At 38.2% G+C, this 23,000-nt stretch overlaps 1 protein-coding gene and 1 long non-coding RNA gene across 8 annotated transcripts in view; one reads left to right on the plus strand and one right to left on the minus strand.

Moving 5' to 3' along the window:
- APC (APC regulator of WNT signaling pathway) overlaps positions 1–12,507 on the plus strand; it is an 89,625-nt gene extending 77,118 nt beyond the window's left edge. For all 5 annotated transcript variants that reach the window (XM_035562623.2, XM_035562620.2, XM_035562621.2 and 2 more), the window contains exons 12-16: positions 764–903; positions 1,854–1,931; positions 3,189–3,305; positions 4,344–4,558; positions 5,068–12,507. In XM_035562623.2, the coding sequence (XP_035418516.1) occupies positions 764–903; positions 1,854–1,931; positions 3,189–3,305; positions 4,344–4,558; positions 5,068–11,632 (7,115 nt within the window). In that variant the 3' untranslated portion in view covers positions 11,633–12,507. The remainder of the gene's footprint in view (positions 1–763; positions 904–1,853; positions 1,932–3,188; positions 3,306–4,343; positions 4,559–5,067) is intronic.
- On the minus strand, positions 191–22,813 carry LOC118255975 (uncharacterized). 3 transcript variants are annotated; one of them, XR_004781105.2, is made up of 5 exons: positions 22,273–22,813; positions 20,724–20,862; positions 12,602–12,827; positions 1,549–1,605; positions 191–322 (listed from the first exon to the last, which is right to left on the minus strand). It is a non-coding gene; the product is annotated as an uncharacterized LOC118255975 (long non-coding RNA). The 3 variants fall into 3 exon arrangements; XR_004781103.2 differs by lacking the exons at positions 191–322; positions 1,549–1,605 and adding an exon at positions 10,693–10,835 and having other exon boundaries at positions 22,273–22,810; XR_004781104.2 differs by lacking the exons at positions 191–322; positions 1,549–1,605 and adding an exon at positions 12,157–12,279 and having other exon boundaries at positions 22,273–22,811.
- Between the last annotated feature and the right edge of the window lie 187 nt (positions 22,814–23,000).

Here is a 23,000-nt window from a genome sequence, read left to right on the forward strand (position 1 = left end):
CATTGTTTTACCACTGGATTAAACAGATCATCAGTTCATTTGTGTCAGATGTTGAGCTCTCAGTGATTAATGCAGTTTAAATTAACTATACCACTTCCCATTGGACAGGTTATTATGCAAGTTACTCTTTTATTTGGCATGAACTCTAAATTTTGGAAGAGTATATAATCATAGAAGTATTTGTGATTTTCAGAAGCATCGGACTTGCAGTGAAGGCTGCTTTCCAGAGTTTTTTTTGTCGTGAGTAGGCTCCTGTTCAGCAGCCTGAACTTTTTTGTCCATACTCAGTCAGTTCTGTGCAGGCAGGTTTTCTTTGCTACTTCTGTGTAAAAATATGTTAAGTAATTTTTCCTCAGAAAATAATATTCAGTAATAATAATAATTAATAAATCAATACTTGTCAGATTTAATAAGTAGCCTTTTATGTAACTGGTATGATTTCATTGGTCATGATTTTGGCTGGGTAGAATTAAAATAAGTGTTTTTCTTACTTCTGCATAAATGTTTCTCTTCCCACTTCACTCCATTTCCTCCAAAATATCAATATGATATAACGCAACATTTCAGCCAGTGCTAAGCATAGAATTTGAGATCCACAGTCGTCATGTAATGGCTTATTTTACTTTCAGAGCCTTCTGGTTTTTTAGATGTTTGAGATTTGTTATATATGTAGAAATGCAATTTTTTCCTTGGTGTATATATAAGCTGTATTCTTGATATTAGGATTGAAATTTGTTACTATTTTTATTATTTGTTTTTAAAGGAGGTTTGCAGGCCATTGCTGAACTGTTGCAAGTGGATTGTGAAATGTATGGACTTACAAATGACCACTATAGTGTTACATTAAGGAGATATGCTGGAATGGCTCTGACAAACTTGACTTTTGGGGATGTGGCAAACAAGGTAAGAATAGAATTTCAAATATAATTTCAGTTGATAGCTATGTTTGAATTGTAATACTCAGACAGGTGATGAAATCTTGAGGATAGGATATTGAATTTGGGCTCAGGAGAGAAAAAGCCATTCCACCCTGTTCCTCACTGAAGGTACCACAGATGTGAATGTTATATCATACAATTATAGTATCAACTGTCACATTAAATCAAGTCACTTCTAATTTGTCACTGTAAGTAAGGATTTTACCAATTGACTTTAATTTTTTTATAAGCAATACATATGATCTTTCGGTAATGTATAACACGTAATGATTATGGACCAACAGTTACAGACAGTGACTGATTTTTCTGAGAATGTTGAACTAAAACTGTTAATTGAGCCAAATTTTGTTTAGTTGTCGCTTAATACTATTACTGTCCAAAAGGATTTTGCAAACCTCTTCAAGCTGGAGCTCACTCTTAAACATTTATTGAATATCTAGCTCATTATGGGCACTACTTCAAAGAATCAGAAGAATTAGTTCGTTTTAGTTTTAAGTATTCATCTTTTTTAGTATTTTGTATGTTTGAAATGAAAAGTGTAATTGTGAGACTGTATAGACAGCAGATAAAAACACATTGCCAGCTTACAGATAATTGTCCAGTATATTACCCAGCATATGTTAAAGAAGGCTTCTCAACTAGTACTGTTCCAGATCTGGTCCTATACCTGTTGAAAAAATAAAAGTAAAATTTAGCACAATTCTACCACTTATGGATTTTCCAGTACAGAAACTGTGTTAGGCTTAGTTTTTAATCGTTGTGGACCAAACATTTATTGTGGGAGACATGTATTACAAAGCTTTTTTTGAACTTCACAAATGATCAGCTTAAAATATTGAAGTATTGTGTACAAGCAAGCCACCTAATCTGTGATTTAGAACTATTTCTTTTCTATTTTCTTCTGATTTTTATCAGGCTACATTGTGTTCTATGAAGGGCTGCATGAGAGCTCTTGTAGCCCAATTGAAGTCTGAAAGTGAAGACTTACAGCAGGTAATGTCCTTACTAGGTGAAAACTTTCTTGGCCGTTTCCATTATTTTGCTTTGCTTCAGTTTTATTGCATTATGTGAAAATACTGTATTTCTGCTCTCCTTTCTTAATATTTACTTTCCTTCTACTGATTTGCTCTTGACATCAGGTATTTTTATACTTGAATTCTGTCTTTGCATTAAGTTCCTAGGGTGCTGCCTTCTCTATTTTTACAGTTACTGTGTCTTTGAAATGTGCTGCGTTTATCCCAGCCTGACTTTTTTTGTAATTGTTGCTCTTTTCTTGTCTTATCTGCATTAACTTTGATGCAAAGTTAGTACCTGTATTAATTCTGTGAATCATGAAGTACAACTTTCTTGTAGTAAAAATGGTAAGCTGTGGATCATACTGTTTTCTCACCAAAACACATAAAATACATGGGCTGTAAAGCTCCTTTTATGACCCTCGTCTGTTGGTGGAAATATAATTTTCAAGAAAAGTTTGAGCGATCCTAGATTCTCCAATTTAGCTTGCTTACGATAGTGCTAGCAGACTGAGGGTTAATGCATTATTGTGGCTCCTCTACAGTAACAGAAAGTTAATAATAGGGGAACAGTAGTAGAGGAAGCTCTGCTTCAAAAAAAAAAATCTGCATCTGACTTGGCAAGGTTGTACTTTTAGTACGTACATACCTGCTCTCCACAGCAGCACCTCCTGGAGAAACTGCCAAATGAGCAAAGTGTTTGGTGTGACACCTGAGTGTCTCTTCCAATTGATCCTGCGCTGTGTAGGAAAATATCTTGAAAATAAACAGTATTTATGAAGTGTGTAGGGTGATCCTCAGAGCTGAGAACGTAGAACTGTTCTTCATTGTTTGGGAACTTGTTTAAAATTACTAAATATGAAATTATTTTTATTTAATTTCGTAAGCAATAATACATATTTCTTATGTAATCATAGAATCATCTAGGTTGGAAGAGACCTTTAAGATCATCAAGTCCAATCATCAACCTGATTTACTGGGTCCCATCGCTAAACTGTCCCTTAGTGCCACCTCCACACATACCTTAAATACCTCCAGGGATGGGAAGTCCACCACTTCCTGGGCAGCCCTGTCCAGTGCATGACTGCCCTCTTTGTGAAGAAATTCTTCCTTATGTTCAATCTAAACCTCCCCTGGCACAAATGAGATTGTTATATGTGCTTGCTTATACATACATATATAAACTACACCTGTTTATATGCATATATGTATAATCTTTTTCTTTCTTGGTTTGCAGGTCATTGCAAGTGTGTTGAGGAACTTGTCCTGGCGAGCAGATGTAAACAGTAAAAAGACACTACGAGAAGTTGGAAGTGTGAAAGCACTGATGGAATGTGCTTTAGAAGTTAAGAAGGTATAATGTATAAATAACTAAAAGATAAATTTCTGAGGTGTTCTGTTTATTTTATGCAAAATAAAAGTATGGTCCTTCTTGATATAAGTAGTAGGTCAAATACTGGGGGTGTTTTAGGTAACTTCAGAATTAAAGTTACTTAACTCAAAGCAATTGGAATTGCTAAACAGAATTGCTTTTAGTTAATGGGGCAGCAGATTACAATGTATCAATGTCACCTCAAAACTAATGGTATATAATTTTATTTATGAGGGTTGTGACAGCTTTTGCTCTTTAGTTTCATGAGCTGTGCTGTTCTAACAGGCACTTTTTATAATTTTGCAATTCAGTGCAACCACTTCTGATTTAGTGAATAGGTAGCTTCCACTTCTGCCGTTTTCTGGATATATTCTTGGTATAATTCCTGTCGTCATACAGAATTATATTCCATCCCAGAGTCCTCTGCCAGATAATCTTCAAACCATTTTTACCATTATGGCAGCTAACAAATATTGTGGTTCATAATTCCAAAATTTTCTGGCAAGCAATAGCAAATCCATAGCTGATGGAAAGAGAGAAGCAAAGAAAATAATTGGTGTGTGCAGTGCTATATGCCTCTAGCTTACCAGCTCAGAAATCGGAACATAATTAAATCACAAATGATGAGTGTTTCGAGGAAAACTAGAGGAATAGGGAGGCATGTGTAGGAAAGCAGAAAACAAAATACTGGGTGTTTACCATACAACACTTGAGATTTCATCCAAGCAAAAATCAAATTCTGCAGTTAACTGGGAAAAAAATACCCCATGATCAATGAATTTTGTTTCTTTGCAAATGTAGGTTAGAATCAGCGAGGCCGTTTTATCTCTGGGCTGTATTTTCAGACTGCAGGTTCAACAGGAATTACTATTTCAGTTTATTCTTGGTTCATCTTTGCATCAGTGGGAACTGGAAAAACAGATTTGTGACAGACTTCTGGAAGCTAACTTAAGTATTTCTGAGGGCTTGTGTTCAATAGTTGGAAACTTTTCTAATTCTATCACTTTATTATTTTCCTAGGAATCAACCCTAAAAAGCGTTTTGAGTGCCTTATGGAATTTGTCAGCACATTGTACTGAGAACAAAGCTGATATATGTGCTGTCGATGGTGCTCTTGCATTTCTAGTTGGCACACTCACATACCGGAGCCAAACAAACACTCTAGCCATCATAGAAAGTGGAGGAGGAATATTAAGAAATGTTTCTAGCTTAATTGCAACTAATGAGGACCACAGGTAGGTATACATTTTCAGACAATTTACAGTATAATGGTACCAAAAGCATGTTTGTATGTTGAGTCTTAATAGGAATGCATGTATTAAGTACAGTAATCAAATACAATAATTTGTAATGAATTTGATAAAGCAAGTTTTCCACTCGGATAACAGGAATATGCAATAATATCAATATCTTTTGCTTGTAAATAATGAATGGTACTAGAAACTTTTCCAGGAAAGAGAAAATTGCTAAGTTATAAAGGAAACCACCTGGAATGGAAAAATATTTAATAAAGGGATTGTAGGGTGGGAACAAGTGATTCATATTTGTATTAGTATTTGATCAGTTGGATTTGGATGGATTCCATATGAATAGAGGAAAAATAAGACAAATTTGCACTAGATACTTCATATTCATCATTTCAAAGGACTAAACTCACCTGTAGCATAGTAGGTTTTTGTTTTGTTTCTGATTCATTTGAAATGCCACTTACTGATTTTTTTTGTTTTCAATTATTCAACACCAGGCAAATCTTAAGAGAGAACAGCTGCTTACAAACCTTATTACAACACTTGAAGTCACACAGTTTGACAATAGTCAGTAATGCATGTGGGACCCTGTGGAATCTTTCTGCACGAAATGCAAAGGATCAGGAGGCACTGTGGGACATGGGAGCAGTCAGCATGCTCAAAAATCTCATTCACTCAAAACACAAGATGATAGCAATGGGCAGCGCTGCAGCTCTAAGAAACCTCATGGCAAACAGGCCAGCAAAGTATAAGGATGCTAATATTATGTCTCCAGGATCAAGCTTACCATCTCTTCATGTTAGAAAACAAAAGGCACTGGAAGCAGAATTAGATGCTCAACATTTATCAGAGACTTTTGACAATATTGATAATTTAAGCCCAAAAGCATCTCACCGTAATAAGCAGAGACATAAGCAGAACATATACAGCGAGTATGTTTTGGATTCTAGTCGTCATGATGATGCGATTTGCAGATCAGAGAGTTTTAATACTGGTAATATGACTGTACTTTCACCATATTTAAATACTACAGTATTGCCTGGCTCCTCTTCTTCCAGTAGAGGAAACATAGAAAATTGTCGATCTGAGAAAGACAGAAGTCTTGATAGGGATCGAGCAGTAGGTTTAAATACCTATCATCCGGCTACAGAGAACACTGGGAACTCCTCTAAGAGAATAGGAATGCAAATTTCTACTGCTGCAGCTCAAATTGCCAAAGTTATGGAAGAAGTAACAAGCATGCATATTCCACAAGAAGACAGAAGTTCTAGTTCCACTTCTGAAATGCACTGTTTGACAGAAGACAGAAATGCCCCGAGGAGAGCAGCCGGTGCCCTTACTCACTCAAGTACATACTTCCCTAAATCTGAGAATTCAAGCAGGACATGTCCTGTGCCTTACACAAAAATGGAATACAAGAGAGCTTCAAATGATAGCTTAAATAGTGTAAGCAGCAGTGATGGCTATGGTAAAAGAGGCCAAATGAAACCTTCCATTGAATCTTACTCTGAAGATGATGAAAGTAAATTTTGTAGTTACGGTCAATATCCAGCTGACTTGGCACATAAGATACATAGTGCAAATCACATGGATGACAATGATGGAGAGCTAGACACTCCTATTAACTATAGTCTTAAGTATTCAGACGAACAGTTAAATTCTGGAAGGCAGAGCCCCTCTCAGAATGAAAGATGGGCAAGGCCTAAGCATATAATAGATGATGAAATGAAACAGAATGAACAAAGGCAGTCAAGGAGCCAAAGTGCAGCCTACCCAGTGTACACTGAGAGTGGAGATGATAAACATATGAAATATCAGTCACCTTTTGGACAGCAAGATTGTGTTTCTTCGTTTAGATCAAGAGCATCTAATGGTTCAGATCAGAACAGAGTAGGCTCGACTCTTGGAATGAATCAGAAAGTAAACCAGTCCTTGTGCCAGGTTGATGATTATGATGATGATAAGCCAACCAACTACAGTGAACGTTACTCTGAGGAGGAACAACATGAAGAGGAAGACAGACCAACCAATTATAGTATAAAGTACAATGAAGAGGAACATCATGTCGATCAGCCGATCGATTATAGTCTAAAATACTCAACAGAAGTTCCTCCCTCTTCTCAGAAGCCATCTTTTACTTTTTCAAAGACTTCTTCAGTGCAAAGCACTAAAACTGACCGTATTTCTTCAAGCACTGGGAACGCGTCAGCCCCCTCAGCTGTTTCAAAGAGACAGAATCAGCTCCACCCAAGTTCTGCACAGAGCAGAGGAGGTCATGCTCAAAAAACTGCCTCCTGTAAGACTCCCTCTATTAATCAGGAAACTATACAAACTTATTGTGTGGAAGATACACCAATATGTTTTTCAAGGTGTAGCTCTCTGTCATCTTTGTCATCAGCTGAAGATGAAATAGGACGTGATCAATCCACACGCGTGACAGATGCTAATAATACACTACAGATAGCAGAATTGAAGGAAAACAGTGGGGCTCTATCTGCAGAAGCCTCAGTAAGTGAAATCACATCAACATCACAACATATCAGAACAAAATCCAGTAGACTGCCAACTTCTAGTTTATCTCCTTCTGATTCCTCTAGACATAAAGCTGTTGAATTTTCTTCAGGTGCCAAATCTCCCTCAAAGAGTGGTGCACAAACCCCTAAAAGCCCACCAGAACATTATGTGCAGGAAACTCCTCTCATGTTCAGCAGATGTACTTCTGTAAGTTCCCTGGATAGTTTTGAAAGCCGTTCAATTGCTAGTTCAGTTCAAAGTGAGCCTTGCAGTGGAATTGTAAGTGGCATTATAAGTCCGAGTGATCTTCCGGACAGCCCAGGACAAACAATGCCTCCAAGCAGAAGTAAAACTCCACCTCCTTCTCAAGGCATTCAGGTAAAAAGAGATGTAGCTAAAGGTAAAGTACCTAGTGCAGAAAAGAGAGAGCCTGGTCCTAGACAGGCAGCTGTAAATGCAGCTGTTCAGAGAGTTCAGGTGCTGCCAGATGCTGATACACTATTACATTTTGCCACAGAAAGTACACCAGATGGGTTTTCTTGCTCTTCTAGCCTGAGTGCTCTGAGTCTTGATGAGCCATTTATACAGAAAGATGTAGAGTTAAGAATAATGCCTCCCGTACATGAAAATGAACATGGAAATGAAGCAGAACCTGAAGAGTCAGATGATACAAAGGATAACCAAGAGAAGAAAGCAGAGAAGCCTTCTGAAGCAGAAAAAGACATTCTGGATGATTCTGATGATGATGATATTGAAATACTAGAAGAATGCATTATTTCTGCAATGCCAACGAAGTCTTCACGTAAAGCCAAAAAGCCTTCTCAAGCATCTGCTCCAAAAATACCTCCTCCTGTAGCCAGAAAGCCCAGCCAGCTGCCAGTTTACAAACTTATGCCTTCACAGAGCAGACTGCAATCCCAAAAGCACGTTAGTTTTACACCAGGCGATGATATGCCGCGGGTATATTGTGTTGAGGGTACACCAATAAATTTTTCAACAGCTACATCTTTAAGTGATCTTACAATAGAATCACCACCAAATGAGTTGGCCAATGTAGACAACGTGGGTACGGGGGCAGAGTCAGGGGAATTTGAAAAGAGAGACACCATTCCTACAGAAGGTAGGAGTACAGATGACTCTCAGAGAGCAAAAAGCATAACTGTGACTGCCCCAGGACTGGATGATGACAAAACAGAAGAGGGTGATATCCTGGCTGAGTGCATTAACTCAGCTATGCCAAAAGGAAAAAGTCACAAACCTTTTAGAGTGAAGAAAATAATGGATCAAATTCAACAAGCATCTGCATCTTTAAGTAACAAAAACCAATCAGAAGGTGAAAAGAAGAAGCCAACATCACCTGTAAAGCCTGTTCCCCAAAACAATGAATACAGAGCACGTGTAAGAAAAAACACAGAGCCTAAAAGCAATATTAATAATGAAAGAAGCTATTCAGAGAACAGAGACCTAAAGAAACAGAATATTAAAAATAATACAAGAGATTTTAATGACAAACTTCCAAATAATGAAGAGCGTGTAAGAGGAAGCTTTGCATTTGATTCACCTCATCATTACACACCTATTGAGGGAACTCCATATTGTTTTTCACGGAATGATTCCCTAAGTTCTTTAGACTTTGATGATGATGATGTTGATCTTTCAAGGGAAAAGGCAGAATTAAGAAAAGGAAAAGAAGCAAAAGAAATAGAAGCTAAAGACTGCACTAATACAGAACAGTCTTCAAATCAGCAACCAACTAACAGGACACAAGTTTGTCAAAAACACCCAACAAGCAGAAGCCAGCCTAAAACTTTCTGTCAGTCAACTAAAGATATTCCAGACAGAGGGGCAGCTACAGATGAGAAAATGCAGAATTTTGCTATCGAAAACACACCTGTTTGTTTTTCTCGCAATTCATCTCTTAGTTCCCTTAGTGATATTGATCAAGAAAACAACAACAAAGAAGGAGAACCTGCAAAGCGAACTGAGGCTCCTGATTCACAGATGGAATCAAACAGACCACAGACTTCTGGTTATGCACCCAAATCATTTCATGTTGAAGATACACCCGTATGTTTCTCTAGAAACAGCTCTCTGAGTTCTCTTAGTATTGACTCGGAAGATGATCTTTTGCAGGAATGCATTAGTTCTGCCATGCCTAAAAAGAAAAAACCATCAAGAATAAAGAGCGAAAGTGAAAAAAATAATTCCAGAAATACAGGTGGTATATTGGCAGAAGATTTGACACTGGATTTGAGAGAGATACAGAGGCCAGATTCAGAACATGGTTTCTCACCTGATTCAGAGAACTTTGACTGGAAAGCAATACAGGAAGGTGCAAACTCTATAGTTAGTAGTTTGCATCAAGCTGCAGCTGCTGCATCGCTGTCTAGACAAGCTTCATCAGACTCTGATTCTATCCTTTCATTAAAATCTGGTATTTCCCTTGGGTCACCATTTCATCTTACTCCAGACCAAGAAGAAAAACCTTTTACTAGTAATAAAGGTCCACGAATTCTTAAGCCAGGAGAGAAAAGTACACTGGAGTCTAAAAAAGCAGAAGCTGAAAATAAGGGAATCAAAGGAGGGAAAAAAGTATATAAAAGTATGATTACAGGAAAAGCTCGCTCCAATTCAGAAGTTTCAAGCCAGTTAAAGCAACCCCAACAAACAAGCGTGCCTTCAATTTCACGTGGTAGGACAATGATTCATATTCCAGGAGTTCGAAATAGTTCTTCAAGTACTAGTCCTGTTTCCAAAAAAGGTGCCCCACTCAAAAACACAAATTCCAAGAGTCCCAGTGAAGGCCAAAGTTCAGCTAGTTCTCCAAGAGGTGTCAAGTCATCAGGAAAACCTGAGCCAGCTCCTGTAACTAGGCAACTTTCAGGGTTGAACCAGGGTGGATCAAGTAAAGGACCTTCTAGATCAGGATCTAGAGACTCCACTCCTTCTAGACCTCAACAGCAGCCATTAAGTCGGCCTCTGCAATCTCCAGGCCGAAACTCAATTTCCCCTGGAAGAAATGGTATAAGTCCTCCAAACAAACTGTCTCAGTTGCCAAGGACATCATCTCCTAGCACAGCTTCAACTAAATCTTCGAGTTCAGGTAGGATGTCATACACGTCACCAGGAAGGCAGATGAGCCAGCAAAACCTTACAAAGCAAACTGCCTTACCGAAGAGTACCAGTAGCATTCCAAGAAGTGAGTCTGCTTCAAAAGGGTTAAACCAAATTCTCAGTAGTGGTGGATCAAACAAAAAGACTGACCTATCCAGAATGTCATCCACAAAATCTAGCGGAAGTGAATCTGACAGATCTGAGAGACCTGTCCTTGTTCGCCAGTCAACTTTTATTAAAGAAGCTCCAAGTCCAACTCTAAGACGCAAATTGGAAGAGTCTGCTTCATTTGAATCTCTGTCTCCTTCCAGGCCAGATTCTCCCACAAGGTCCCAACTACAGACCCCAGTTCTAAGTCCTTCTCTTCCTGATATGTCTTTGTCCTCTCATTCAACTGCCCAGACTAGTGGTTGGCGAAAATTACCCCCTAATCTGAGCCCTTCTGTAGAATATGATGGGAGACCAGCAAAACGTCATGATATAGCTCGTTCTCACTCTGAAAGTCCATCTAGATTGCCAGTCAATAGATCAGGAACATGGAAACGTGAACATAGTAAGCATTCCTCGTCGCTTCCTCGTGTAAGCACTTGGCGAAGAACTGGAAGTTCTTCCTCAATTCTGTCAGCTTCTTCAGAATCTAGTGAGAAGGCAAAAAGTGAAGATGAAAAGCAGCACGGAAGTTCTTTTTCTGGACACAAGCAAAGTAAAGAAAGCCAAGCACCAGCAAAAGGTACTTGGAGAAAAATAAAAGAAAATGAAATTCCCCAGATAATGAATGATCCTCAGCATTCTTCCTCGGGTGCCACAAATAGCTCTGATTCCAAAACCCTGATCTATCAGATGGCACCAGCTGTCTCTAAGACAGAGGATGTGTGGGTGAGGATTGAGGACTGCCCAATTAACAATCCTCGATCTGGAAGGTCCCCAACTGGAAATACTCCCCCTGTTATTGACAGTGTTTCAGAGAAAGGGGGCGTAAATGGCAAAGATTCTAAAGAGATTCAAGAAAAACAAAATCCAGGGAATGGAAGTGTTCCTGTTCGTACCATTGGTTTAGAAAACCGTCTGAACTCTTTCTTTCAGATAGACAGTCCAGACAAGAAAGGCACTGAAACAAAACCTCTGCAGACTAATCCTGCTCCTGCACCAGAAAATAATGAAAGTACTGTGAGCGAGCGTACACCATTCAGTTCCAGTAGTTCAAGCAAACACAGCTCCCCCATCGGTGCTGTTGCCGCAAGAGTTACTCCTTTCAACTACAATCCGAGCCGTAGGAAGAGTAGCGTGGACAATAGTTCTGCTCGGCCATCACAGATACCGACACCAGTAAACAACAGCACAAAGAAACGTGACTCGAAATCTGAAAATACAGACTCCGGTGGAACTCAGAGTCCTAAGCGTCACTCTGGCTCTTACCTGGTGACTTCTGTTTAAATACATCAAAAAATAAAATGATGTATTACATATAGCAGCTACTTAGAACTTTTGTTTCGAATGAAACTTAAGAAAAATGGGGATTGCTTTTTTGTTGTTTTTATTTTTTGTAAATAGGTTTGATTCTTGTTAGAGAGTCCTTGTTCTGGAAGCCATATTTGATAGTATACTTTGTCTTCACTGGTAATATTTTGGAGGAATATCTGATTGACAGTTTGAAATAAAATTGCTAATGCAAGTATATTTGTACATTACGTTTAACATGTATTTAATTAGCTTCCCATCCCATAATCTTTAAATATTGCTTGTCTTGAAATCATGGAACATTGCAGGTAGAAATGATACAGTATACTGCTTTACCAATCATTTCTAGATTGCAGACTGACTAAACTACATCAGGGAAGAATTGGTATTATTTATGCAAAAAAGTATACTCAGTTTTAGTACTTGTGAGTCCATCTAAACCAATAATTAATCATGTGGCTGTGAAATTCACAGTAATATGGTTTCTGCTGAACAAGCATTCCCAGCCTGCTTTTCTGCATGAATGGAACTGATGGTTATCTTCTGAAGTAATGATAACATTTCTGTGGTCACATAACGTGCATAGATAGTTATGGTGTAACAATTTACACTTCCTTTGTGCTCTGAAAAAAAATAAAAATAAAAAAAAGAAAACTGTGTAACTGTAAAACCTTGAACAAAATTATTTTACCTGATCTAGATTTTATCTTAAAGTAGGTAGAATTTTTTTGCTATGCTGTAACTTGTTGTATATTCTGGTATTTGAGGTGAGATGGCTGCTCTTTTATTAATGAGAATAAGGGGATGTTTCAACAGAGACTAAAATGAACATTTCAGAATAAATTATTACTATATGTAAATTGTGTGTGTTACTTCTGCATTACATAAAAATACAGTACTTTATTTTGAGATGTCACATTATAATATGTTGTATAATGCACTTACATTTATGGCCTGATCCAGCAAAACCTTGTACCTCTGGTGTTATTTGTTCTTCTTTATCACTGACAAATAGCTGTTGCAGGATGCTTAACACTTGCAGGATCAGGCCCTAGGTCTTCTGTAATATAATTATAGTTGAGACAGTTTCACCCATCTCAGGTGCATAATAAGGCTAAAGGCAGGGTATTTCCAGAAGCCAAACAGGATAATTGTTTTCATCACTGCGAGCCTGAAATAATATTGTATGTATAAGAATAATATTTATAAAGCAATTTTTAAAAATTTGGGGATATAATGTAGAATGTGAAATAGTGACTATAAGATGAAATTGTAATTGTTTGAAATCTTCATCCATTTTTTTGTTTTTTAAAATTATAAAGGGAAACAAAGCAAGAATCCCATGACAAGAAATTTGCTGTTGTAGGGGAAAAACAATTTTGAACACAAACCAGGACATTTGCTGCCTCAAGCCTTTTTGATGCAAATATGGTTTGTGCTAGAACAATGCTGAAAAAACAGATTTGTGCTTTAAATATATATATATAGTTTGAATTTAGATAAGAATTGGTTTAAAGTAGGAACACAAGATAACAAAACATTAACCATTCTGTGCATGACTGAACACACCATGAAATGGTATGTCAGTTTTGTGGTATCTCAGCTGGACTATTCTAAAGTTAGCATTCTAAATAATTCAGGATTGAAGATGCCCTGATTTCAGGAAGCCCTGAAATAGAGAAGTTTACCTTTATATGGTAGTTTTAACACAGTTGCAGAGTACATCATATCTGTGGCTTTGTACTTACCTGATATTGAAATGAATCAGTTTTGTTTAAAATTCATCATAAGACTTGCATTGTTTATGAACAGAGTTGAGATACTATCAGCAGACAGCAGTCAAATATGATTAAATTTAAAGCCAATACCAAAAGTACCTTTTTGGAATAAGTGGCATCTTATTTGATATTTTGTTCTTTGCCTCTTGACAAATTTGCTTAAAGACATACTATATTTCTACACCACCTGGTGAATCTGTTAACAAACAGTGCTTCTCCTATTAGCATTTGTAATATTTTGCATATAGTATCTTCATGAGACTTTTAATGTTAGTATTACTGTTCTTTAAAGACGAAATAGAGACAAAGATTGTGGTTTTTTTGAAGTCGGGATTTGCTGTTGGAGTAGGATGCAGAACTCCATCCTTGTGTTTAAAATGGAAGACCATAAACAATGTAATACTTCTTTGTGCTGGGCTTTTAACTACTAACGTGAAGGTATACCATGTAATCCAGGATAGTCAGGTAGCACCAGCTTTACATCTACATCCTCTTGATCTAAGAATTTAAAGGTAAACTCAATCCCTATATAGAAATATTGATTTCAGCTTTATAACTGATGTAATCAAAAGAACATGAGTTGAAACTATAAATAACGGTATGCATATCAAACACCAGAATGTCTTTGAAAATTATAGTGGCTTCTTTAGATAGTCTTGGAGGTACTTCATGATCATTATAATTGGGAAGTTTCTCTTAATACCCTCATAAACAAGCCTATATTTGTAGCAAAGACAGATGAGATAAACTTTCCAACTATAAGGGTAGTGAAACACTGAAATATGCTTCCCATGGGAGTTGTTAAATTTCCATTATAGAAGTTCTAAGAAGAGGTTTAGGAAACATCTCATAGGGATGGACTTTAGTATATTTCATATTGCCTGTGTGCAGAGATGGGCTTAGGTGATCCTTTGAAATCTATGCCAGACCTACATGTCTCTAATTCTTTATCTAAAATGCTTAATAACTGTTAAGAGCCTTTTAGAATATTTAAGGACATCCAGGATGTTTGATTCGTGTTAGTGATTAGGATACAAAGTTGGATTCCAAGTTTAACTATAAGAACAGATCACAAATATAAAAACAGGAAAATGGGAAATAGTAATAATAAGTATATTTGATCTTGGATTTTCTTACTGATGTCTAGATTAATGGTTGCCAGATCTGGTTTGTGCTGCCAAAGATTTATTCCTTGGTTTTACTTAAATGAAGTTGCTGCAGCAGGCAACAGGACCTTATTTATGCTGAGGCAAAACAAGGGAAAGTAAGGAGCTGAGGAAGCCAAGGCTCCTTTTCCTGTTCTTTGGGGATACACTGCCTGCCTTTCTACAGATTTTGGCAGAACTTTTGTGATTTGTATGCAGATCTGCAGTTGTCTTTGCATTAGTTTACTAAACAAAGTTTTGTTCTCTTTATGTGAGTTGTGGAAACATGACCTCCCTGCATATTTTTACTATTTAATACCTATGTTCATTCTAGCTCCTTGCAGTGTGCCACAGTTAAGGTTATTGCTAAATTTCTGTGAAAGCTCTTCTGACTAAACGTTGCAAACTTTAGAAGGGAACTAATCTAGTTATATTTTTCATGTGCAGTTCTCCATCAGAATATTTTTCCCTTGAAACCTTAAAGATAATTCTTAAAACTCCTTGTCAGAGTTGCCAGCTTGAAAATTGAAAGTCAACAGCCTTGCCAGGATTTCCTGGCAAGATTGGAATATTGTTTGAAGCAGGACTTGGCTTCAAACTTGAGACTGCAAGCAGCAGCACTCATCTGACCCTTCAGTGGACCGGTTCAGCTCGTATTTGGTAGAACTGGTTGAGGGGAGTAGTAGGACTTGTGCTGCTTTAGTATTCTGAATTTGCTCCATGCGGGGTCAGGTAAGTTCTGCCTAAGCAGAAGAGAAAAGCAGCTAGTGTTGGTGGAAAGAGGTTGGATCAAGCTATTGCTTGCACTTTTAAGCCAATATGCCCAGTTCCAGAACTGTTCTTCACCCTTTTTGAGACAGCAAAAGCAAATTGAAATTTTGGACCCCTAACTTGTTCACTCTGAACTTCTGCCTAATGGCATTCTAGCACTTTGCGTTTACATATGTTGTGTTCCAGGTAAGTCCATCATCCTGGAAATTCTAACAACTAACAAGAAGTATTACATTAGTCTATAGTTTGTGTTTCTAGAAAAGAAATTTTTCTTCTTCAAAATAAAAAAAAAAATCTACCATATGTGAAGTTATATGCAACAATTTTTAAATTTGCAATGTTAAATGCATTAAATTCTTCAAAATTAAAATGATTTAGTGCAATTAGTTGATTTCTGGAAGAGGCTTCAAGGGTGAGAGAACATATCCCTTCCTTGATGAAGACAGTACTACTTGTAGGCATGATCTGGAAAAAGTTTAGGTGGACAAGCTCTTGCATTTTGTTACTAGATGCCTCCCAAAAGTCTTTTCAGACCTCCCATTAAATAGTAAGAACAGCCTAAATGTCGCTAACAATCCTACCTAGACTTCCACCTAAATATAACTTAACAATACTGTAATGCCTTGCAAAGTCTCATCCACCTGTCTGACAGCTTTGTTCTCGACGAGATGTGTGATTTGGATGAAGCTGTGAATCAAAAGTGAAGTGTCAGTTAATGTGAAGCATGACTTCCTCCACATGCTTAAAGCTCTGAGGACTTTCTTAATACCATACCACCCAAATGTGTTCACTCTCTGCTACCACAGCCATCTCCTTTGCACTTTTAAGCATAACCAGAAGAGATGTCCCCAGTTCTTTATTTTCAAATCACATATAGAAATGGCATTCCTGCTTCATAGTTTATGCAGAATAACAGATTGTAAGCGTATCTTAGAGAATGTTAATGTAGTTAAGGTTGAGTTTTTAGTCTGAATGCTAAGGTAGATGGTTATGTGTTGTATTTGGTTACATGTTGGAAGTGCAAGGGAATTTGGTGTGGTGCTGAAGAGCTTAAGAGTTCACAACAGTAACGTAGGTGTCAATGAATTTGTGATGCCCAGATGATTATCAAGTATGTATTTAATACCTAGGTTTTCTGCTGTCAATTTTCAGTTTTCCAGATGTGCTCTTTATTTACTCTTAAGACTGGGTAATGCCTCCTTAGCATAGTTTTCAAGTAATCTACTCCTTGTGAAATTTCCTTGTAGCTACTGGATTACAGATATATATTAATTTCTGCCACTTCCAATATTTGAGATTCTTCTAATTTTGATGTTGGTGAAAGTATTCTTTTCTTGAGTGGACATGGAATTGCAATTAGGATTTCATGAAGGTGTAGGGGGAGCTTGTTCATTCACTGAAACGTGCTACCAGAGTTGTAAGCTCAAGAGATGCATACAAATTGAGTATCTCCTGTGCCCTACTTCCTAGTGGGATTTAAGATGCATAAAGCTTGTGCTGGTTTTCTGCAAGTAAGTTGTCATCCTCTGAGATCAGATACGTTTTCCCACCTATGAATGTTGTTTCTCTTTAACAAACTCAGCCCACAATTCTTTCCTTCAGTTTTGTTGCTTGCTTCTGCCTGAGATGCGTTACTGTTTTTATCCTAACTCTGTAATTCTTTCTTCAACTATTCTAATGTATTTTGCTTCACAGTATACTAATTCTGAATTTAGTCTTGCTATGCATAACTTATTACTTGCAGTGTTATATAAAATTTCCTCCTGATTGCACCTTGTCAGAGTGGAATTCTTTTCTTGATTATTTATTACTAAAAGTTAGGTGTCTGTTTGCTGTACTAGAAATGTGATTTAATTTAACGAGAAAGTTGCTCTTGAGACACTTATGCAATGATAAAGGATATCAGAACTAATGGTCTGAGAAACCATGTAGTTTCACTTCGGTAGTAGTCATGTTTCAGATAAACACCAAGTGGAAAAAAGCTGAGGGAGATACACAGGTCACCAGTATAACTGTTCTCTTCCATGTCTAATTTTAAAATGAATTGCACAAAATCCAGTTCTGACACACTGTAATTCCATAATCTCTGATACTTACAGTAAGTTCACAAGGAAGCTTATTTCATCATGACTTTTAAGCATGGCAGACTCATTTAATTCCAGCCTTTTCTTAACTAATGCATTTTGTTCCTGATTGGAGACTATTAAGGGACTTAGATTAGTTGATTGCCAACATATACACAAATGTACTTAAATACATATCCTTAGCTTGCTCTCTTCTATTCATTCTAGACTTTGACACAGTTAGAAGCACTTAACTAAAATTAAAAAAAAAGTCTAATTTCAGGACTGATCAGCTTGTCCCTTATTTTACAAGTGTCTAAAGAAAAATACACTTCATGGTCTTGATTCTTATACAGAAAGAGAAAATTATTTGCTAGCAATTCAAAAAGTCAGTAGGGATTGTGAAAACTACAGGATTTTGAGTGATTTACATTTAATATAAATGAAGGTAGTTTATGCCTAGTTCCGTCCCTGCTAACAATTCTCTGTGCAAAATAACATACTGCTTGGGGTGAGGGGGAAAGGCATCTTGGGTATACAATAAACAGAATTCAGGCTTTGTGCATCTTACCTAGGTTGTTACTAAGGTCTATGATGGCAGACGTGTAATATGGAATAGCAGGAAGGTAGATGAAAAACTGAGCTGTAATATAAATGGCTATAAGCCTCTTTTTTAATTCCATTGCATGATGAAAGGGGGTTGGCATCTTTCTGTTCCTACTATAATTGAGCAGTTGAATGAAAATGACAGATTATTTAACACTTTTTTAGGTTATTTGGAAGTCTTACCAACAGAAATCCTCTAGTTTAAGTGGAAGCTATGAGTTCATTGCAAATACTATGTTATTGTGTCATATACATCTGGATGATTGATGGTTCCTTTTTATCCTAAAAACTGAGTTTACACAGCTGTGACTTTACACAGCTGTCAGCTGTTCTACAGGGCAAGAACAAGGCCAGAGAATGACTGGGTGTAAAACCAAGATCCGTAAGTTAGAGACATAGTCTTTACAATTACTAAGGAATGAGAGATCTGTAGAAATCCACATTTTTCTATTTCAGTTTTTCCAGTTCCACTGTTGCCAGCTAAACAGGGATTTGGATAGAGTTGATTGGGAATGTGGTGCCTGACAGTTTCCCCGGTACCTCTGTGAAATACTGTATACAGACTCTGTTCTGTGTTCTTACTTACTCCGTGCAAGTCAAGAGATGGGTCTAGGTGAAGTAATCCAAAAGACTTTTGGCTCTGAACAGAGTACAAGTTGGACTATTTCTGGACAGGCACTTCTGACTGTCAGCTGCTCTTGTGCAGCACTTACACAGATGAAACACATTCACCTACTGTGGCCTTAGAAATCTTGGGGATGTTTTTTGCATCTTAAGGATATACAGGCTATTAAGATTGATTATGGGCTTCTAGCATTAAGACGAACAGAACCAATGCTTCTGCTGATTAACAATGATAGTTGTGTAGCTGCTGTCTCTGCAGGACAGGCATGAGGTAGAAAGAAAAGGAGTAGACTCTGTCTTTAAAATAAGCACTCCTTTGGGGAAAGCAGTACAAATACTGCAAAGTGGAGTACACCAAGAATGGAATGGCTCTCTCTCAAAACTGAAATTTCATGGTAAGTAAATACTAGTTTTTACAGATCTGAATGAAGGACAGCATTCCTCTCCCTCTATGCTGATGAAAGGTCTCTGTTTGAGAGACCTAGTTTACACCAGTCTCGAGCATGAAGTACATTTCCATTTTGAACACTTTTTTTCCAGACCCCATATTTAAGTTTAAAATATATTTTTTGAATCCTAGTTTATAAAGATTGCAGAGAAAATCCTTCTTAGCTTGCCCTCTTCCTTTCAATGTTTATTGGACCTATTAATATCTCACTCTGCATTCCCTTTTTGTTACGCATTTTATCTGCAGTCCACTACAGATCTCCTGCACCCATCTAGCTAAAAATACACCTTCTGAATGACTTCGCTAGTCCACCTACTATATAGGCATTTCTAGCATGACTGACTGCAGTGTAACACTGGGTTAGAGAAAACTGAACACGTAAGCTAGATCTGAATAAACTGACATCTGTATGTGACACTTTCAGTGAAACACAGCAGTACTGATGCAGCTCAAACCATTTATCTGTGCTAGGTGTGCCACTTCTGTTCTGGGTACTTGGACTTATCACAGGTGAAATGCACCACTCCCTAGTAAAACCAATTTGAACTTCTATTTCATGATTTTATAGGGACCTTGATTTTTTTATTTATTTATTTTGGGGGGAGGGGATATTTTTCTCCTGCAGACATGCTTAACAGTAATAAAGTAGGGTCTGACTAGGCACACAACTTGCTGCTGACAGTGTGTGCAGCGAGGAAATTCTCTGAAATGCAGGCAGCGCAGTGTTCATGCCTTGTCACTTCCCCTTCCACAGCAGTTATGACAAATGGAATAACTTGGAGAAGCTATACACAGCTTTCAGAGACCAGGAGCCCTGGTATTACGCAAAGGCAATATTTGCAGTCTTGACATTTTGCTACAGACATACATGAGTCCTATGCTCACTAGCAATTACATCTTATCTTCAGCTTGCTTTAAAATATTTAAAGCCTCTCAGGTTTTGATTGCTTCATTATGAAATTTCTGATGTCAGGGATAGCACATGCATGATAATGCATAATGCATAATGTGCCTGAGCTAGTGTGCTTTGTGACCTACTTCTGTCCCTGAGTTCTTCAGGCTAGAATTAAGCAGAACTCAAGTTTGAAATGTATTTCTTATGACACTAGAATAAATGTAGTGACTGGATGCCATATAGTCAATGAGGTCATTCTATAATGATGATGGAGATTAAATTGACATGTTTGTACCTAATGGTTCACTTTAGGCATGTTAGTTTCACTAACACTATGAATACTAGTACCAATAAGTAAGATTGGTGTGTAATAATAGGATCTGCAGAAAAGAAGACATAATTCCCTCATAATCAGTCACGTATGCCACATCATTCAGTCTAGCCCAAAAAACTCCCAAGCAATTTTTTTTGATTTTTTCATCTGAAAAAGAAACAATCATTTTTATCATTACCACAAATACTGATATAGGCAGTGTAGCTTTTACTCTGATATAGTAAGTTTAAATACTGTTTTAGAAGTGAAGCCATTACCCCTAATAAGTTGGTATTAAATAGCTGTATGAATTCAAGTGAAGGGAAAAAAATAGCCTGCAATTGTCAATTATAACAACATTAAAAAATAAACGCACAAAAGCTTTCTCACTGTCCTGAACTAAGTGGGTTGACTGAGAACAAACCTAATACGCAATGATGGTACTGTGCCATTCACAAACCAGCCACCTTCGATGCCTTCTTCAATGTAAAGTCACAGCAGTGTTTCTCAAGCTGACATCCAATGGTAGTCCATTATGCACCAGAACTTGCTTTAGAAAGTAACTGTGAAATAACAAACATTGGGAAATTTAGCAATAACAACAACAAATACAGGGTGAAGAGATAACTTTCAATGTTTGCTCATTATGTTTTAGCCTAATTTTTGTTTATGAAGCTATTGTAACACTTTATAAACGACCCTTAGCATTTTTTTTTCCTACAAGCATTAGATCATTATTTTAACTCTGCTAGAGCATTGTCCTTCAGACACAGATCCAGCTTTACACCCTTTTGTCAGGTTCCAACTTGTGTCCAAGAAAGGGAAGATTATGTCTATCATTATTTGAGAAAAACAAGCTGCAGTAAGCCTGACTGGTAACATGTTTTAGTGATGACCATGTGTCATGGTTGTACAATTAATACTGCACACCTGCATGGAGACACAATGAATATAATGAAATCTAGTCTGTCCACACTTTGCATTGTGTATACAGCAACAGAGGGTTAAATGGCTGTTGGAGACTTCTTCAGCTATAGGATCTCCTTCTCCCCAGTCACAGGGACATGGACCTCAGGATAGTATTTGGGAATCACTACCCCACTGCCACAGAGTGCGATGGGCACGCACTGGTGAAGCATGGGTAGACAAAGGTTGCAAAAGCTGCTGACCTGCCTTCCCACCTCCTTCCCCCCTTGTAGCTTGACTCTGGCTGAAGGCAGGTGGCAACTGCTGGCAGAAACTTCTGCCACTTTGCCCGACACACAGACTAAGCACTGACAACCTGGGCAGCAATATGAAGGAAACAGCAGCTCTCACACTTTATAGGTGGTGGAAATCTCAGTGGAAAACCATGTAATAGACATGCGTGTGTGGGCAACAAAGACTTAAAACCCCGCACAAAGCAAGAACGCAGGGAATCCATTATCAAGCTAGTGCTAACAAAATGATAATTGTGTTCAATAGATGACCTCTTGGAGAGGTACACTTAATTCTGTGTTATCCAGGTTAGTTGTAACCAGGAGATCACCCTCCGAAAATCTGTCTTTAGCACTTTGCTAAATTTTAGCATGTTAGATCAACAACTTCCTTCACAACTCTGCGTAACTTTTTTTTTTTCTTTTGTTTTAGCTGCCGAGCTTGTTGCGTCACGTTTGTGAAGAGCTGCCTCTCTTCTGGACAGCTGCAGTCTGATTTTTGAAAGCTGCTACTGCAGAGACCACACAGTTGCATTGCTCATATTTCTTTCCTGCAGTACTTTGTACAGCTTATTCACTTCTGACGTAATGAGAGCCAAGACAGAAGACGACAAAACTGTCCATCATCCAAAAGACTGAACAGACCAAGTAACTCATTGATGGGTGCCAAATGCCATCCCGATGATGTTACAGCTTCCCTGTAACTCTTAACTCTTCCAAGTTTTCATGAACTGTATTATGAATGGTATCATTAATAGATCTTCCCTGCAAACACACCTGTCTTTCATTGTGTCCAGAAGGGCAATGAAGCTGGTGAGGGGTCTGGAGAACAAGTATTACGAGGAGCGGCTGAGGGAGCTGGGATTGTTCAGCCTGGAGGAGGCTCAGGGGTGACCTTATCACACTCTACAGCTACCTTAAAGGAGGCTGTAGCGAAGTGGGGGTTGGTCTATTCTCCCACGTGCCTGGTGACAGGACGAGGGGGAATGGGCTAAAGCTGTGCCAGGGGAGGTTTAGGTTAGATATTAGGAAGAACTTTTTTACTGAAAGGGTTGTTAGGCATTGGAATGGGCTGCCCAGGGAAGTGGTTGAGTCACCATCCCTGTGGAGGTCTTTAAAAGACGTTTAGATGTAGAGCTTAGTGATATGGTTTAGTGGAGGTCTTGCTAGTGTTAGGTCAGAGGTTGGACTCGGTGATCTTGGAGGTCTCTTCCAACCTAGATGATTCTGTGATTCTGTGTCTCAGCACCCTCCTCTTCATCTAGGAGACCTGTATGTTCTCTTAAAGCAGAAAAATACAGGGAGGGATAAATGTTCAGTTATTTGTGGAAAAGCTCTCTCAGTCCCCCATCGGTGAGGTGCTTCTGTACCTACCCCATCTCCACCCGGCTGCTGCCACTCCCTCCCCGCCCGGAGGCGCGGCCGCCATTTTCTGGACCGGCCCCCCGTGATGGCTCCTCCCGCCGCAGAGCCCTCAGCGCCCGGGGTTTGGTGCACGTCTCGCC

Source organism: Cygnus atratus, chromosome Z (assembly GCF_013377495.2).
Source record: "Cygnus atratus isolate AKBS03 ecotype Queensland, Australia chromosome Z, CAtr_DNAZoo_HiC_assembly, whole genome shotgun sequence".
Lineage (NCBI taxonomy): Eukaryota > Metazoa > Chordata > Aves > Anseriformes > Anatidae > Cygnus > Cygnus atratus.